This window comes from Petaurus breviceps, unplaced genomic scaffold, assembly GCF_028583685.1.
Source record: "Petaurus breviceps papuanus isolate PSGF00001 unplaced genomic scaffold, PetGlider_PUasm1.0 91041, whole genome shotgun sequence".
In the NCBI taxonomy this organism is placed as follows: domain Eukaryota; kingdom Metazoa; phylum Chordata; class Mammalia; order Diprotodontia; family Petauridae; genus Petaurus; species Petaurus breviceps.
Window position 1 is genome coordinate 1567161 of NW_027187400.1, and position 19612 is coordinate 1586772.

At 45.1% G+C, this 19612-nt stretch overlaps 1 protein-coding gene across 1 annotated transcript in view; it reads left to right on the forward strand.

The window, feature by feature from the left end:
• The window catches only part of MATN1 (matrilin 1), a 32806-nt gene extending 26205 nt beyond the window's left edge, over positions 1 to 6601 (forward strand). Inside the window, exons 6-8 of the mRNA XM_069078315.1 lie at positions 3722 to 3874; positions 5021 to 5101; positions 6552 to 6601. Coding sequence (XP_068934416.1) covers positions 3722 to 3874; positions 5021 to 5101; positions 6552 to 6601 — 284 coding nt within the window. The remainder of the gene's footprint in view (positions 1 to 3721; positions 3875 to 5020; positions 5102 to 6551) is intronic.
• The last annotated feature ends 13011 nt before the right edge of the window (positions 6602 to 19612 follow it).

Below are 19612 nucleotides of genomic sequence, written 5' to 3' on the forward strand. Positions count from 1 at the left end.
TTTGACTAAAAGAAGGGGAAAGTGGTCGTAGATTTCGATTCAGGAAGGGGATTTTAGTTTCCAGAAGGGAGGAAGCAGCAGGTGGAAGGTCACTCTCGTGTAGGAAGGTGGAGAATGGGTGAAGAAAAGGGAAGATGAGGTACCTGATATCAAACCCACAAATCGATGAGCATTTATGTCTGCCAAGTCCCGTGCTAGGTACTAAGGGGGGCAAGAGGAAAGAACTTGGGTCTCATTGAAAAGCCAAGGCATGCATGGGTAACAGAGACATTGGTGATAACTGACATCTACTTAGCTGTATCTAGTGCAGTGATATTGTATGTGTCAAGCACAAAATGGGCCACTCCAGGGTCTATGTGCTGGGGGTTGAGGGCAGGAAACAGTGAAGGAGGAGATTGTTGGTGAATTAGCAAGTGAAGTCATGTATATAAAATGCTTTGTAGACGTTAGAGCTGTCTATAAATGTCACTTATCACTGGTATTGTCTTTCTGTAAGTGGAAGGGGATTTGGATTGGAGTAATCTTGGAGAGCTTCCTGGAGGAGGCTGGGCTTGTTTGGTCTTCCTATAAAATGACTGCTCACAGATCTGATAACTCTCTTGGACAGTTTCAAAGGGAAAATGCTCCCTTCTATGAAGCATATCCTGAGATCATCCCGAGGCAGACCCCAGAAGGGCCAGGAGATCAGAGCCAACAGCATCCTTTTCTGTGTGATGAAACCTGGGCAACTGGCTCTGGCTCTTTTGTGCCCTTCCTCTTCCCAGTCTCCCCACTGAGACAAGGGATTATGGAAATACAGCAGTCTTTCCAACATCCCTTTGGTTGGAATAACCCTAATCAGCTGCCTTGGATTCAGGTTGTTGGAGGGAAGCAGGGAGAGTTAGCTCTACAGACAGCTGAACAGGGAGGGAAGTCACTGGAAATCAGGGCTGCTACTTTGGAGATTCTCCTGTGATTGTACAGTGATGATGGGAAGAAGAAAAAGAAATAAGGAAAAAGATGGAAAAGGGAAAGGATAGAGGGAAGGGACAGGAAGGGAAGGGAAAGAGAAAGGAAGGGAAAGGAAAGGGAAAGATTAGAGGAAGGGATAGGAAGGGAAGAGGAGGGGAGGGGAAGGGAAAGGAAAGGTAAGACTAGAGGAAGAGAAGGGAAGGGAAAGAGAAAGGAAGGGAAAGGAAGGGAAGGGAAGGGAAGAAGAGGGGAGGGGAAGGGAAGAAGAGGGGAGGGGAAGGGAAAGGAAAGGGAAAGAATAGAGGAAGGGAATGGGAGGGAAAAGGAAAGGAAGAGAAGGGAAGGGAAAGGGAAAGAATAGAGGAGGGGAAGGAAAGAGGAGGGGAGGGAAGGGAAGGGAAGGGAGAGGAAGGGAAAGGAAGGAAAAGGAAGGGAAGGTCCTTGGGTTCTACCTCTTCATTTCATTCATATTCCTCATCTTCCCCCCATCTTCATCAAAGCTAAGCAGGTGGCTGTGTCCCTTTTTGCATGCCTCTACTGTTCTTTTGGGTTTCTTTGTCCTTATGCCTTAAGCCCCCGTGGATGGATCAAACCCTACACCCTTAAAGAGGGCTCTAAGCCCAGACTTCATGACCATGCTTCAGCTGCCTTCTTCTCACTCCTCTCCACACCTTTTCATCTCTTCTCCCTTTGGTGAGTTCCTCCTGAAACCTCCACTCTGATGAAGGGCCCAGACCTCTCAACCATCCTTCATTCATCCCCTCCCCACCACTTCCAGTTTTCTTTTATGTGTTGTCTCCTCTCATTAGAATGTAAGATCCTTGAGGACAGGAACTGTCTTTCTTTTTTGCTTGTATTTGTCTCCTGGGCCCTTAGCACAGAGCCTGGCACATAGTTAACACTTAATAAATGCTTACTGACTTGACTTGACTGTCTTCATGGGCCTCATCCCTTCTAAAGAAAATGCTGGATCCTGGGCTCCCTAGGACTAGCTCAATAAGTCAATCAAAAAGCACTTACTAATCACCTACTATGTCCCAGGCATTGTGCTAGTTAATGAGAATGCAAAAATTGATGATAACTCCCCCTTCTTCCCCATAGATACCAGGGATAGCCTTGGGCATTGAGCTCACTCTGCCTAGGGATAACCGAGACTCCCATCCTTCCTAGGAATAATCCTGATTCCTCCATCTCCCCAAGGGTGGTGTTGGGTTCCACAAAACTTTGGGTCTGGCACACCTTCTAAGGCCAGCCTCGGGCTCCAGGAATGACCCTGGCTTCTCATACTCCCTAGGGATGCTTGGGGTTCTGATACCTTAGGGACAACCCCAAGGTATTGTTGGGTACAGTGGTAAGACTTTAAGTCGGGCTTAAAGCCAGGAAAGATTTGGACTTCGATCCTGCCTCTGATCTACTTATTGTATCACCATGGACAAGTTCTCTCTGAGTCTCAGTTTCCCCATCTGTAGAATGGAGATTATAATGCTTATAGCACCCCGTCCCCCATGGGGTTATTGTGAGACACATAAGAGATAATTCATGTAGAGTATGTTGACAGCCTAGTAGTGTTATCTTAATGTTAGCTGTCAACATGATCATCAGCCCTTACTCATCCCCATCACTTTCATCAACATAATCCCCTGGGAATCATGACTCCAGGCCCAGTACCTCTTGATCACAGGAGCTTATTGGGATTCAGAAAAGGTCATTTTTTTTTCCTGTCATTTGTCTGGTCGGGTGGCTTAATGGATAGAGAGCTGGCCTCAAAGCTAGGAATATTTGGGTTCAAGTCCTTCCTCTGACACATACTATTGGTGTGATCCTGGGTAAGTCACTTTATTTCTTACTGCCTTAGGCAACTTCTAATGCTATAAACTTCTGAGAAGGTATTGACCTGCATTGGCGAGGGGAGTTTTCTTACCTGGGAGTTCCCTATACCAGCTAAATCACTGACCTAGTTTGAAAACAAAAAATTCTCTTTCTTTCACTCTCTCTCTCTGCTCTTTCAGTATGGCATCTTTGAAATCACCAGAATGTCCTCTACTGTGGGATGTAAATAACAGTGGAGTGTAATAGATTGGGGGTTAAAGAACTTGGGTTCCAGACTCAACTTTGCAACTTACTAGCTGTGGCTTGTCTTTCCTGATTCCTAGAACCCTTCACTCCCAGGGATATGGCTCAGAGAGAAGCACAGGCATAGAGGAAGGGACCTGAAGGCTGCTGCTTTGCTCTATAACCACCTTTCCTTCAGAAAGTATGAAAATATCAGAAAGAAACAGAAGTATGCCTTCTGTTTCAATATCATGATCGTTTCTACATTTTTGCCTTCCCCCTATCACATTCATGAATCCTCCCTGTAACAAAAAACCCCAGCAATAGGCAAACAAATCTGACCAGCGAAATGACCATGTCTGAAAGTGTACACAACATTTAGCCCCCATAGTCCCCTACCTCTCTACCAAAAGAAAGGTGTTTGTTCATTTCTTCTGTGATTCCACCTTTTTCACTAAACACATTTATTCTGAAAAAAAAAATGTTGCCTTTGCTATTTGCCGTCTTTTAATAGTGCAAGTCCTGTTGAAGCTGTTTCCTCCTGGGGAAGAAGCTTTATTTTCTCCAGGCACCCCGTCTGCCATCCCGTTGGCTTAGCTCTGTGGGCCAGGTGGGAACCTTCAGTGAAGGGACAATACTTCTGCTCCATGGTGGTGGGGTCAGGCAAGCAGAGCTTTGCCGCTGCCCTCTGTAGGCACCACCCCTTTGCTTCTCTCAGGGTTTAAGATGTTTGCTGTGGGAGTTGGCAATGCCGTGGAGGATGAGCTGAGGGAGATCGCTTCAGATCCTGTGGCAGAACATTACTTTTACACTGCCGACTTCAAGACCATCAACCAGATTGGCAAGAAACTTCAGAAGAAGATTTGTGTGGGTGAGTTGGAGGGATGGGTGAGGTGGCCTGGACATTGGAGAGGGGCAGATGGTGCCCCTCAGCCCAGGTCACATAAGATCTGAGGGTTATATCATGTTGTCGGAGTAGAAACGGAACTGGAAATGGGCAGGACCAAAACCAAGAGTTTATAGGAAGGTTGGCAGGCACCATCATGGGGTGGGTCATGGGCGGGTAGGGTTCAAAGCCCAGGAAGTCAGGCAACAGACCTTAGAACCGCAGGTTGGAAGACTGGGGAACAAAAGGCCTTGGCAGAGAGTTGGGCAACTGGGGGTTGAGGTTTGAGAGTCTGGGAAAGATGTGATCAGGGTCATAGGGTCCACCTGGCATGGCCCAGCCTTGTACAGGGGTGGGGTGAAAAGCATTGATTAGTGGGTGGGGTTCTGATCTAACTCCATCCTGCCATGTTGATTTATTTGTTTTTCTGGAGCAATCAGCAGCAGCCCCCAGTTGTCTGTGTCACTTATTTAATTTGACCCAAGAATCAGGAAAGGGCCCTATCAGGGTCAATGGCATATTTCTTGAACTAGAATCTCCCCTAGACCTGTTCTATCACTGAGAGGGATTCCCAACATCTTCCTCAGCTCTTTTCTAGCACTCACAGGGACTGCATGCGTCTCTCCTAGCATTCACAAGAACTCCCGGCATCTCCCCTAACACTGAGAACGACTCAGTCTCTCTCTCTCTCACTTTTCTCCCCTAGCCCTGACAAGTACTGCCCACATCTCCCTTAACATTTATGGGGAAAATCACTCCCTCTTTCAATTTTTCCTAAGCAATGACAGGGTCTTTGGCACGGCCCCTGACATTCACAGGGTCTTCAAGCATCTCCTTCTGCTCTGTCTCGTCACTCCCAGTGACTCCCAGCATCTTCCCCATCTCTGCCAAAGATTTCCAACACCTCTCCATTACTCTAACCCAGTAATCACTGGGACACTCTTAGCATCCTTTCAGCTCTTAGAGAAACTCCTGGGATCTCTGCCCTAGCTCTCACAGAGACTCCCAGAGTCTGCCATGGACTACTTTGTTGGTTAGATGCCTGGCCCTGGGCAGGACTTAAAGAGGGGAGGGGTAGTGGAGACCAGCTGGCTCCTAGCTTCATCTCCCTTTGTCTTGGATTTCATCCAGAGGAGGACCCGTGTGCCTGTGAGTCCGTTGTGAAGTTCCAGACCAAGGTGGAGGAGCTGCTTCAGGCCTTGGCGCAAAAACATATCCTTTCCAGTGGGATGGGGTGGGACCTGGAAGAAAGGGTCAAGGTGGGTCCAGAGATGGAGGGCCCCAGCAGCGCAGGCAGAAGGAACGTGGGCTTGGGGCTGGGTCCTCTCATTAGACTCTCTTGGCGGCCTCCAAGGACACCAGGCTTTGAATTAATTCAATCCAATTCAATTCAATAAGCATTTATTAAGACCCACTTCTCCAGGAAGCTTTTCCTGATTCCCCTAATTGATAATGTCCCCTAATTACCTTATATAAACCACCTTATATTTATTCTGTATGTGTATCTCTCTCTGTTTTCTATCTCTCTCTGTCTCCATTTCTCTCTATATATCACTATCACTCTGTTTCTTTCTCTCTATCTTTTTCTGTCTCTGTTTCTCTCTCTGTCTCTCTTCTCTCTGTGCCTCTGTTTCTCTCGGTCTCTTTCTCTCTGTCACTGTCTCTCCATCACTTTCTCTCTGTCTCTATCTTTTTCTGCCCTACTCTCTGGCTTTGTCTGTCTCTGTCTCTCTGTCTCTGTCTCTCTCTGTTTCTCTCTCTCTGTCTCTCTGTCTGTCTGTCTCCCTCTCCCTCTTTCTGAAGTCAGGAAAACATGAGCTCAAAGTCTCTCTGGAACATATAGTGATCATGTGACCCATGCTTTAAGAAATGCAGTATGACTCCAGGTGGCTGATAAAGTGCCATCTTGCATTGGTAGAGGGAGCTTTCTCTCTAAGCTCTTGAAGCACCAGATCCAGTCCTTCTCTCTGTCCCGATGTATCTGTCTTATTACTCTTGTAGATTATAAGCACATTGTGATTATGGACAATTTCATTCTTTATCCCTGTATCCCAAGGACCTAGCACAGACCCCATAGTGGGTAGGTGCTTAATAAATGCTTATTGATTAATTGATTGAAGGAGCTATGGTAGGTGTGTTAGGGATACAAAAACACATAGGAAACAGTCTCTGCCTCAATTGGATTCGATGTTAAAGGCATTTGAATGATAGGGTAGGAGAGATGGGCTTCTTCCTTGGTGTCCCTGGGAAAGCAGGCTTATGTTTGCTAGTGTGGGAGCAGGCCCCAAGCTGGTGAAACCATGTGAGGATGGCAGTGCAGAGAAGGAATGGCCATAGGTTCGTCTGGATTGTCACATGCCTGAAATGTGTGATTCTGAGGTCTTGCCCCACTTCCTGTGTGACCATAACCTCTTTGGGCCTCATTTTCCTAATCTCTAAAATGGGGGAATTCTTTAATATGGGCAGCAGCTAGGAAAGAGACAGGAATTTGGTACCAATGAACCAAGGGTTGTGTGGGTGGCCTGGGGAAGCATCAAGGCACTGGAGAGGAGAGTGTGCAAGCCAATGGGAAGAGCATAGAGAATGGGTGAGGGGAGAAGCTCACTTCCATTACAAGGGTGCTGTGGCTGGATCCCGCTTGTCCTTCCTTAATTGCACTCACTGGAAGCTGTGACCAAGAGGCTTGCTGCCCTGGAGAACAACGTGATCTAGGATCCTGTGAAGAAGGCCTGGTCTCTCCTTACTGTTCCTCCTGGTTTTCCTCCTTCACATACTGTTACATGCTGGGGAGCATCCAACTATCCCCGAGAGCAGCTCAGCCACCTCTTCCATCCATCTTTTTGTAGCTGAAATTCTAACCTCACTAACGTCCTCCTCTTGGGAGGAGATGACAGGGGTTGGGAGACTGGGATGCTTGGGGCAGAGGTCTTGGGGGTGTATGTCAGCCTAGCCAGCCTTTTCATCTAAAAAACCCCGGAAAGATATGTGAATGAGTGAGTGAGTGTATGTGTGTGTATGTGTATGGATCTGTTTATGTCCAAAGGAGGTTTGATTTTCATTTTTATTATCCAAAGTTTAATATATTTCCATATTTTGGGTCAATCTGGACTTGACTATGAGTTCTGTAGACCCCTCTGGTGACCTCCCATTTTCTGTTTATAGAGTGATTCTATATAACTTAAGTCTTAAACGTACATGGTGGGGGAATGAATTTCTGACTGAGAAGAAGATGGGACTCATTGGAATACTTATAAGGAGGGATTCTTTTGATACTGCTCTGGATTTCTGCAAAGAAGAGGAAGACATGTCCAGATCTAATGGAGGTTCTTGGGCTTCTTGTCAATCCAGATTATTAGAGTGGACCCATAGAGGATATATCCAGGAAATTCCATTCCATTCCATTTAGTTCCATTTAACAAGCATTTATTAAATACCTACTATGTGCTTTTGTCACTCAAAGACAAAAACTAAAGGTTCCCTCCTCTCAAAGAGCTGACATCCCACTGGAAGGTCCCTAGTTTATGCCTACCACTTGAGGGCTGCTGGTCCCCTAAGGCACGTTCTCAGTTTTCATTCTCAGTAGGATTGTCTTCTTGGTGCTCAGGCACCAAAGTTGATGGTCAAGCTGCACTGGTGGTCCTTGCTGCCACATCCATCCACAAGATGTTGCTCCTGCCTTCTCCCATGTCTCCCATGCCCACCCCAGCTACCACAGGAGGGACAGGGAAGGACATCACCAATCTCAACTCCCCTTATCCTATATGCTGTGTAGTCAAGTCAACGAGCTCTTATTAAGCGCCTCCTATGTTCCAGACACTGCACTCAGTACTTTGCAGATACTCCCCTTCCCCTGCTCTCAGTGTGGAGATGGGCACTGGCCCCTGGTCTCCAAACCCTGCCCCAGGGGTCCCTTTCCCACATCTGTACCATAACTGTACCATGTGCTCCTCAGGGCACAATGGGTTCCCCTCTTTTGGTCCCGCTTAGTCTCATGTTTCAGGCATCAGAGTATTTATACTTGAGCATATGTAAAAAGTTTTTCAGAATATCTCCAACTGTGCAGAAACATCCTGTTCGGGGCCAATCTAGGGCATCAGAAATCATTAAAAATTCTCAAGCCCCAGCTTGTCTCGGTGTCCTTGTTCTTACAGCCCACTCTTTGTCCTCGGGCTTTTCAATGCCCTCTTCTCTGGCCTTTTGCCATTGTGACACTGGGTTCTTAGGGCTATGTCAGGGGATTCCAAGATCTAGAAGGTCCTATTAAATACCTCACTCTCGTCCTACCCTGTCTTCTGGTTCTCTTTACCCATGTACCGTCCAAAGTCTTCTGCGAGGTTCTACTAGTCATCAGGGGTGGCTAGGTGGCGCCATAGTGCAGAGAGTGTTGGGACTGGACCAGGAAGACTCCTCTTCATGAGTTCAAATCCCATCTCAGATACTTAGAGCTGTGTGACCCTGGGCAAGTCACTTAACCCTGGTGTCTCAGTTTCCTCATCTGTCAAATGAGTTGGAGAAGGAAATGGCAAAGCACTGCAGTATCTTTGCCAAGAAAACCTCACATGGGGTCAAATGAGTTGGATGCTATTGAAACAGCGGCATATACCAAGCCCTGGAGATACAAAGCACAACATTTAAAAAGTCTCTGATCTCAAACAGTTTACATTCTATTGGGGAAAGCAACCTGTCCTCCTATAAGCAAATACAAAATAAATACAATCAGTCCACAAGCATTTACTAAGCACTTACTGTATATGCTGGGCATGGTGCTAAGTGCTGGGAGTAAAAAGAAAGGCAAAAAAACCCCAATTCCAAATAGGTCCCTGCCCTCATGGAGTTCACAATTTAATGGGGGGAGATAGCATGCAAATAGCTGTGTACAAACGAGAGATATATGGGTTACTGGGGAAACGGCAGTAGCTGTTTTTACGTCAAAGTGATTAAATGATTGATTTTTTGAAGAATTTAAAGAAGGGGATTCTTCATAACTCTGGGAAGAGGAGAGGAGGGTCCATCTTATAGACCAGGAATTCCTGTCCAATGCTGGCTTGTACTTGCTAGTCCCTTCTCTCGAAGAGAACCCCTGGGGGTCAGGGGTGAGAAACCTGTGGCCTTGAGGTTATATGTGGTCCTCTAGGCCCTCAAGTGCAGCCCTTTGACTGAATCCAAACTTTGCAGAACAAGCTGCAGGTTCCCCGTCCCTGCCTAGGTTTTTTTCAACAATTTGCTCCTTCCAACAATCCAACATTTGCTGAGGCAAGGTCTGTGTCAGGTGCTTGGGAGTAGGGATGGGTAATCAAAGCCATCGAGGTTTCCTCCTCACCTATCAGGGCCTTTGTTTTTGAGCATTTGGGGGTAAGGAGGTGATTCACAGTCTAAATTTAACCAGACAATTCCCTCCTCAGAAAGCCTCTGCTGGTGACAAGGCTGATATACTTCACCTAGAGGGATGTTTTCTCCCAATATGAATGAATTCAAAGCAATTTTGCTGCCAGGAAGTAGAATGAAGTACAATAATTTCTTAGCATTTTTCTGGATCGCCATACAGGGCTTCATACCCTGTAACCTCCTTCCTCACTTAGGAAGGTTGCCTTGTTCACTCCCTGTACCCTAAAAGGTTGATTTTGGAACTGGGTCGCTGTCACTCCTGCCCCTGCCAGCCCCCCACCCTAAAGTGAGGAGAACCTGATATCCTATTCCCCCCCACTTTTTTTTTTTAACCTCCTGTAGAGCCTGGGGAAACAAATTAGGTAGTGTGCTTTGAGTTCTCTGGAGAAAAACAAAAGGGTGCGTAATCACACTCACTAATCACCAGTTTGCTCCTCTGTGGCCCTGGGACATGATGGATGGGTGTGGGCCTGGTGATGCTAGAACCAGCTGGAGGGTGGGCCTTCTCTTCCCTGGCTAGAACAGGATGCCAGGTGGCCCTGGACTCTCAAGGGATGGAAGGAAAACAGATGGTAGAAGCAGCAGAATCCTGAGATGTAAATATTGAGGGCAGAATGAGGAACAATGCCGGTGGGTGGGGGGAGGATGTTGGCGGGAAGCTGAATTCTGCTCCAGGCAAGGAAAAAGTATCAGAGGATGAAAGCTGAACAAAAAGGGAATGGGTTGCTCTGGGAGGTAGTGAGTTCTCCCTCTCTGGAGGTCTTTAAAGAGGAGGTGTCCACCCTCCTGTGGGAAACTGTAGAGATCTCAGGCTTAGGCAATAGTTGGGCTAGATGCCCTCTGAAGGCCTGTCCTACACTGAGAGTCTGTGCATCTGTGCTGGTCATGAGAGGACTTACTCTGAGCAAAAGACTGGAAGAGTGTCCAGGGCGCTCTTTAGGGATTATATAGCTTATGAAGATTGAATGCTGTAAGAATCACAGGCCTTTCAGCACAGAGATTCTATGATTGTTTGATACCTTCTCACTCTATCAATAAACACGTGTTGGGTGCCTACTATGTACCAAGGCACTGTGTTGAGCTGGGGATACAGAGAGACAAAAGACAGTCCCTGACCTCAGGGAGCTCGAAATCTAATGGGAGAGATAACATGGAAACAAATATATACAAAGCAAACCACATACAGGATGAATCCAAAATACCCAACATGGAAGGCACCAGAATTAAGGGGAGTTGAGGAAGACTTCCTGTAGAAGGTGGGATTTTAGTTGGACTTAAGGGAAGTAAGGGAGGTAGAATGGAAGAGGGAAAGTGTTCCAGGCATGGGGGACAGCCAGAGAAAAGGTACAGAACTGAGAGATGGAGTGTCTTGTTTGTGGAACAGCCGAGAAGCCAGTACCAATGGGTCAAAGACTGTATTGGGGAGTAAGGTGTAAGAAGACCGGAAAGGTAGGAAGGCGCTAGATTATGAAGGGCTTTGAATGCCAACCAGAACATTTTGTATTTGGTTCTGGAGGCAATAGGGAGTCCTTGGAGTTTATTGAGTAGAAAAGTGACATGATTAGACCCGTGCTTTAGGGAAATCACTCTGGTGGAAGAATGGAAGATGGATTGGAGTGGGGAGAGACCTGAGGCAGGCAGACCCTAAGTGGCTCTTAGAATAATCCTGGTGTGAGGGTCAGCACTAGAGTGGTGGCAGCTTCAGAGGACAGAAGGGAGAATATTGGAGAGATATTGCAAAGGTGAAATCAATAGATTTGGCAATATTGGAAATAGGAGGAATGAGGTTAGAGAGAGTGAAAAGTCCAGGACAACTCCCAGCTTGGGAGCCTAAGGGACTGGGAGGATGGCATTGCCCTCTACAGTGATAGGAAAGGTGGCAGTGGGGTAAGCTTTAGGAGGAAAGATAATGAATTTTATACATATGGGGCTTAAGATGTTTACTGGATATCCAGTTTGAAATGTCAGAAAGGCATTTGGAGATGCAAGATTAGAGGTCAGAAGAGACATTGGGGCAGGAAAAGTAGATTTGAGAATCATCAGCAATAAGACAATAATTTGATCCCTGGCAGTTGATGAGATCACCAAGTGTAGTATTGACAGAGAAGGGAACACTGCCCAGGACAGAACCCTAAGGGACACCTATGGTTAGAGCACATGATCTGGATGAGAATTCAGCAAAGGAGACAAAGAAAGAGCAGTCAGAGAGGTAGGAGGACCAGCAGAGATTGGCATCCTGAAAACCTAGAGAGAAGAAAGTATCAAGCAGGAGAAAGTGATCAATAGGGCCAAAGACTGGAGAGAAGTCAAGGAGAATGAAGATTGAGAAAAGGCCATTGGATCTGGCAATGAAAAGATCGTTAGTAATTTTAGGGAGAAGTTTTGATGGAATGATAAGGTTGGAAGCTGGATTGTAAAGGGTTGAGAAGAGAATAAGGGAGAAAAAGTGGAGGCACCTATTATAGATGGTCTTTTTGAGTTTAACTGCAAAGGGCAGAAGGGGATATAGGACCATAGATGGCAGGAATGGAAGGATCAAGTGAGGGTTTTTTCCAGGAAAGGGAGACACAGGCAGGTTTGTAGTCAATAGGAGATGGGCCAATGGAGAGGAGAAATTGAAAGTAAGTAGAAGAGTGGGGATGACAGAAGTGGCAATTGAAGGAGATGGGGTGGAATAGGATCATCTGAGCAGACAGAGAGAATAAGGTAATTTCATCATATGAAATGGGTGAAGGAGCAGAGAATGGCAGATGGCAGCTGAGTGATAGGAGATGAGGAAGAGGGGAGAAGGGGGAACTCCTCGTAAAAGACCTTAATTTTTTTTTTTTAAATATGAGGCAAAATGCTCAGCTTGAAAATGTGGAGGCAGGAGGAACCATGGGAGGTTTGCAGAGGGACAAAAAAAATATGGGAGAGCCTCTGTGGAGAGTGAGGTGATAGTGGATATATGGTAGGATTGCCCAGCAGCAGTGAGGGCCCGGGGTAGGATGTATACCATAAATTTGTAGTGCACCCAGGCAGAAGAGTTGTGTGTTTTTCTCCACCTTTATTCAGCAGAATTATATGGAAAAATTCTCTGTCTCTTATCTCTCTCTGTCTATCTGTCTGTCTGTATAGGTATATGTGTTTATGAAATACATATATACATATGTATCTATATCAATGTATCTGCCCCCTCTCTCCTTCCCTCCCTCCCTCTTCTCTGTTTCTCTCTGTCTCTGTCCCTCCCTCCATCCCTCCTTTCCTCCCTCTCTTTCTCTATCTCTATCTTTCTGTTCATGGACCCCAGGTCAGAATCCCTGCTATATAAGAAGAATAGCTCAGAGGTCATGTGGTATAATGGATAAAGATTAGAGTAGAGAACTATGTGGGGCAGGTCCCGACGGTGATGCGTACTGACTCTGTGGGCCTGACAAAGGTACCATAACATCTTGGTGCCCCATTGGGCTCTCCAAAGCTGTTTGTTATTCAGTGATTACATTGGTAGGAGTTCAGTCACTGGGAGGTGTGAGTAAACAATGAAATCATAGATGTGGTAGGATAAAAAAAGATGGTTAGGGAGGCCTGTTTATCCTAAATGTTTCTATTCTTCCTACTTATACCCAAGGTTTTTATATCTGTTTAGAAGGCACTTAGAGGCTATCTAGCCCAATGTCCTCACTTTATAGGTGAGGAAATTGAGGCCCATGAAAGTGACTTGCCCGAGGTCACACAGATATTAAGTACTGGAGATGGAATTTGAAGCCAGGTTCTTGACTTCAGAGCCAGGGTTTTTTGTGTGCTCCATATTGCCCCCTCCAATCCATCCTCTGGAGCTCTCAGATCACTCATCTTAATTGCCCCAGGTTTCCTGACAGGCACACCACTGTTTTATAGGACAGCTAGATGGCACAGTGGATAGAGTGCTGGGTCTGGGGGTTAGGAAGACCTGAGTTCAAATCTGACCTCAGATACTTACTTAATTGTGTGACTCTGGGTAAGTCACTTAACATCTGTTTGCCTTAGTTTCCTCATCTGTAAAAGGGGGATAATAATAGCCCTTACCTTCTAGGATTGTTGTAAGGATCAAATGAAATTGTTTATAAGGTGCTCAGTGCCGTGTGTATCACACAGTAGGTACTTAATACAGGCACACTGTGACATTGAGGATGTTAACAGCAGAGAGAACCACAGCCAGCAGCCTGGGAGCAACCTTTAGGACTGCCTCATACCCCAGAATTCCAGGCTCTGGTTTGCTCCCTCAGCCTACAGACAGACGCTCTACACAGATACCCAGAACAAGCTTCCCAGACACCGAGCCCGCAGAAAGAAATTCCAGAGAATTCCGGACAGTCATTCACAAGAACGAAGGGTAAAGGAACTCCTCGGCCCGAGTGCCCTGGGATTTGTTGTATTTTTTGTTGTTTCCTGTCAGTCATGTCTGACTTTCCATGACCCCGTCTGGGGTTTTCCTGGCAAAGATACTGTAGTGGTTGGCCGTTTCCTCCTCCAGCCCATTTTACAGATGAGGAACTGAGGTCAACAGGGTGAAGCAACTTGCCTAGGGTCACACGCATACGAAGTATCTGATGCCAAATTTGAACTCAGGGAGATGAGTCTTCCTGACTCCAGCCCCAGCACCACACCATCTACCTGCCCTAGGATTTGAGACCATGTCAACTCCATTCCACTCAACTCTGTTCAATTCAATTCAGTTCAACTCAACGCAACAAACATAAATTCTGTGCTTACTCTATCCAAGGCACTCTGTTAAGTGTTAGGGACATAAAGACAGAAAAACAAAAACAAGAAACAAACAAGCAAATAAACAGAATAAAACCAAGGGTAACCCAGAAACAGTCCCAGCTCTCAAGGAATGTACATTCTACCAGGTACATTAACAATAGGTAAGTTGAGAGGACAAACAACTGGGGTGATCAGTGAAGCTTTCCTAAAGAGACAACATCTGAGCCAAACCACGAATGAAGGGAAAGACTCAGAGAGGCAGAAGAGGAAGGATCCTCCCCTGCCACGGTGGATGGGCCACGTGAGTGCAGAGCGATGCAGGAACAGGATTCCTGAGCCCTGTAATCTACCACTGTGCTGCAATCGATTCATTCGGACTTTGTCAGGACAGAGTAGACTAGTTTAATGATCACTAGCATTGAGTCTGGGTCTGGCTCTACCAGAAATGGGCTTCCTATGGGGAAGTAGCTAGGAAGAGAGACCAACCCACACTGCTAAACATGTGGTCAGGTTTGACCTGCCATCTGCTTTGTCCTTCCACAGGACTGTGTCAGCCTGTCTTCTGCACTAGCCTATGGAGGAGGTGTTGCCCTGTTTATTTCTTGTGATCTTCTTGTGGCAGAAGCCTATACTCTGTGTCATCCCACTAGAGACCTTCGAGGTTGACATAGTGAGCTATTACTATGACATACTATGACTAGGTCATGATATTTCTGGCCATTCAACAAGGTCTGAATATACCCAGTTGAACAATTCTGCATATATACATATGTATATATACTATACATCTTTCCATTTTACAATAATAATATAGCATATTATCATATATAATTACATATAATATGTTATATATAATATATGTAATAACTAGTGTGTATATAGTACTTTAAGGTTTGCAAACTGTTTTACAAATATCATCTCATTTCATAGTATGAGAATAATGAGAAAATATCGAGGTCTACTGTCTTCCTGGGTGTGGGTGGGGAGGGGCATGCCTACAGGCCAGATGACAAATCTCCCAAGATCTGGCCTGACTGTTACCCACTTCTAGGGATTCATGTGCTACAGTTGAGTCTGATAGAAAAATCTCGAATGAATTGGTAAAGATTATAAGGTTGGTGGTTCAGTCATTTTAGTCATTTTTGGCTCTTCACGATCCTATTTGAGCTTTTCTTGGCAAAGATGTTGCAATGGTTTGCCAGAAGAGACAGACACCCTACACAAATACCCAGAGCAAGCTTCCTGAACACCAGGACCTGCAGTAAGAAATTTCAGACAAATACAAACAGGAATGAAGAAGAAACTCCATGACCTGAGGTTCCCCAGGATTTATTCTGTTTTTGTTGTCGAGTCATTTGAATCATGTCCAAATTTGTTGTGTTTTTGTTGCTGAGAACTTTCGATCACATCCAACTCTTCATGACCCTATTTGGGGTCTTCTTGGCAAAGATACTGGACTGGTTCACCATTTCCTTCTCCAGCCCATTTTACAGATGAGAAAACTGAGGAAAACAGGGTTAAGTGACTTGCCCAGGGTTACACAGCTAGGAAGTAACTGAGGCCAGATTTGAACTCAGGGAGATGAGTATTCCTGATTCTAGGCCTGGGCATTCTATCCACTGTGCCACCTACCTGCCCTGAGAATTATGGAAGTTTGGAAAAGTAATAGAGTACCTTGAAGCCCAGGTGGTATTTTCATCACTGCTGTTGGTCAAAGGCAGTGACTTTAAAAGTGAAAGTCAGACTTGGGAAAGGAACAGTCAGTTAACAAGATGATTGAGCTACTGGCAGATGGGCTAGGAGAATATTGCATGGATCCCAGTCACTTTAGCTATAGCCAAAGGACTCAATAGAACACATTTCCCAGTAAGTGCAGTTAATTCATCATGAGCAGAAATGGCCAGATTTTTCAAAACCAGACCCAACAGAACAGGGGTATTATTTAGCAAATCATGATTCAGGATCTAGGAATGTCAAATATGCTGTACTGTGACCCTTTGCTTCTGCCTGAATTGGTGAATTTTGTGCCTGGCAGTTTTAGATCAAAGGAGATTGTCAAACATTTCCTTGTGCTCTTTGAGGATCATGGAATCTCATATTTGGAAGAAGCCTCATGGGTCCTCTAGTCCAAATCCTCTCTCTGGCACCTCCAGTGAGTTTTCCTCTAGACCCTCATTGAATTCTTCCTATAGGCCCTCTTGGCCTCATGGCAGCCCATACTACTTTTGAATAGCTCTAATTATTCATATATTTTTTTCTTATGGTGTGGGCACCCACCTCCCATCACCTCCCTCCAATAGAACACTCTTGGTAACTTTTCTTGGTGATCACATGGAAGTTTAGGAATAGGACTGTTTCCAATCATCCATGTCTCATTGATTATAGTCTTGCAGTGGGAAATGATGAAGAGTCCCTAAATTGCTTGAGCCAGAAGAGCTGATGACTCATTGAATGTGCAGAAGTGAGCTCTTACTATTTTAACCTCTCTATTTCTTTCTGTTGTAAAGTGTGTCAGTCAGTCAACAAACATTTCTTAAGCACCAACTATATGCCAGGTTTTATAGTAGGTGCTAGAAAGACAAGCAAGAAAAAGAAAAGCAGTCCCTGCCCTCAAGGAATTTACAATCTAATGTGTGAAGACAGTACTCAAAGGGAAGCTTAAAAGGGAGGGTTATGATGAAGAAGCCCAGAGGAATACTCCTGGGTGGGAAAGGAGGACATCTGGGCTTGGGTCCCCTCCTTAAATCGAGGTTCTGGGAAGATCCCTCTGTTTTCCAAAAGTTTGTGGACTGTTTCAGACTTTATCCCAAGAGTCAAGTGAGAGAAGGAGGGATTGCCTAGTCTTCCGTCTCCATACAGTCTTGAGCACATGGTCTCCTCTGCTTCTTTTGGGCTTTTTCTTTTTTCATATCATGTGGTGGGTGTGTAGAGAACTGGTATCATCCTTTTGAATTTGAAAGGTCTAAAGATCCTGGGAGTCCTGTGGGCATAGAAGATGCATTCCTAGAATGGTAGTAACTTCTGGTGGGGAAGCTTCTGCACTAGAAAGGGTGGCCATCAACAAGAAAATTGACCCAAGTTTACCAATAGACAATTTCTGGTGGGATCCAAGAGTAGTTGGACAGTGAAATACCAAGGTGAAATATAAAATGACTGCTTAGCAGTATTGAAAAACTGCTTTATGTTCTGATAGACTTAACTATTAGTCTTCTAGTCTATTGTAACTGTAATTTTAAGTTGCTTCTGAATCTTCATAATTCTGTGAAGTTTGTTAGTGGATACCAATTCGTTCATGTTTAACATTTCTTTCAGTGTAGAAATAAACTACCTCTTTTTGTTGTTGTTCAGTTGTTTTCCAGTTGTGTTCTTCATAACCCCATTTGGTATTTTCTTGGCAGAGATGCTAAAGTGGTTTGCCATTTCCTCTTCCAGCTCATTTTACAGATGTGGAAACTGAGGCAAGCAGGGTTAAATGACTTGTCCAGGGTCACATCGATGGTAAGTGTCTGGTGCTAGATTTAAACTTAGGAAGATGAGTCTTCCTGACTCCAGGTCTGACACTTTGTCTACTGTGCTGTTTAGCTGCAAACTACCCGCACCATACCCTATGCATGTTTGTACCTCTTTTATTCTCTCCTTTAGAGAGCCATAATTCAAGATATGGGAAATTTTCCCCAGAACACTGAGGTGCTTGTTTTTTAATGAGCCAATGAATGTGAGAAAAGGGAACTTCATCTCACTAAAGACAGGCCTGAATCTGGTACACAAACTATAACAACTGTGTATAGAACAGAGGATGAGAAAGTGTCCCAAGCACTGCAGGCTGAGCATCTCTCTTTACATGGGATTTATATGAGTCAAATTTTTGTCTTTGCAATTTTTGTGCTCCTCAAACTAGGTTTGCCCTCTGGGAGCTGCTAGAACAAGGAGGATTACTCTTTCATGTGACAGTCTTTTAAATACTTTTGTTTCAATTCTGTAAGCATGTATAGTAAGCGTAGTACATCTACTATGTACTAGGCATTGCTAGGGATATAAAGATGGGAACAAAACAGTACAGGAGTTTACATTCTGCTAAGGGGAATGATATGTGCATGAATAAAAAAAAGACAAAGTACTTATAAGGTAAATAGAAAGCAATTTGGGGGATGGAGGAGAGGACTACTAATTGGAAAGATAAGAAAAGGTCTCGGGTAGTAGATGGCACTTGTGCTGAAACACGAACAGTGCTAAGAAGTAGAAATGAGAAAGGAGAGCATTCTGGGCAGGGGAAAAACCTGTGTCAATGCACTGAGGTAGGAGACAGAATGTTGTGTCTGGGGAACCATCAACTTGCGTGTTGAACTGGAAGCTGGAGTGTGTGGGGAGGGGAAGACTCAATCTGAGAAAGAAAGGTTGGCATCAGGTTGTGAATGGCTTTAAATGACAGTCAGGAGAGTTTATAAGCTTCTTGATTAGGGGAATGACATGATCAATCAATTAATAAGCAAACATTTATTAAGTACCTACGATGTGCCAAGGAATTTATATTCTAATCTGGATGGGTGGGGGGAATGACAAATATATATAAGTATATAGAGACAGATAGTTTTCACTTTATGTAAATTCTCATTATGCAAATTTGACTCCCTAATCCATGCCAGGGGTCTTCCCCTTCAGGCACTGAAGCTTCTCTGACTTCAGGGCTGCAGAGTCTTGAATGGGGTAGAGTCATGGGGACTCTCACTAGGGTAAGGGGTGGCTTGTAAAAGTTCTACTTATGTTAAGCACCAACTGGCTGTAATATAGTTGGATCTACATTGCAGAAAAAAATCCTTCAGCAGCTGTGTGGAGGATGGTTTGTAGATGAGAGAGACTTGAGTCATGATGACCAATTAGCAGATTATTGCAATAGAAGAAGTGAGAGGTGATGAGGGCTTGAACTAGGGTGGTCAATGTGTGGTAGGGAAAGGGTTGGATGCAACAGATGTTTTGGAAGGAGACATGCTAAGATTTGGCAAATAACTGGATAAGAGAAATGAGGGAAAGTGAAGAACTGGGAAGGACATTGAGATTGAAAACTTGGGTGATCGGAAGAGTGGCATGACCCTCAGCAGAAGTAGGAACGCTTAGATGAGTGGTTGGTTTGGGGAGGAATGATAGAGTTCTGCTTTGGACATATAGAGCTTGGGATGCCTGTAGGACATTTGGGCGATGTCCAGCAGAGAGGTGGTGACACAGAACTGGGGTCCAGGAGACAGATAAGGTCTCAGTGTGTACATTTGGAAGTCATCTATATGGCTATGATCATTGAACCCATGGAAGCTGGTGAGTTAACCAAAGAGAGTATAGTGAGAGAAGAGAAGAGGGATCAAGACAGAACTCTGGAGTATACTCAGGCACAGGGACCAAGATTTGGCTAGTGTTTGTATAAGTGAGGTCGGGGAGAGGGAACTGAGGATGATGCCAAGACTGGAAAGTTGGGTTATTGGAAGGGTGGAAGGGGCACCCACAATCCCCTCATCAATAGGAAGAGAACCAAGAGAACTCAATGTCAAGAACTCTCAGGGAAGAAAACAAAAAGAGCTTGAGAAGAAGTGGTCAGAGTGTAGGATTAGAAACAGGAATAGGAGG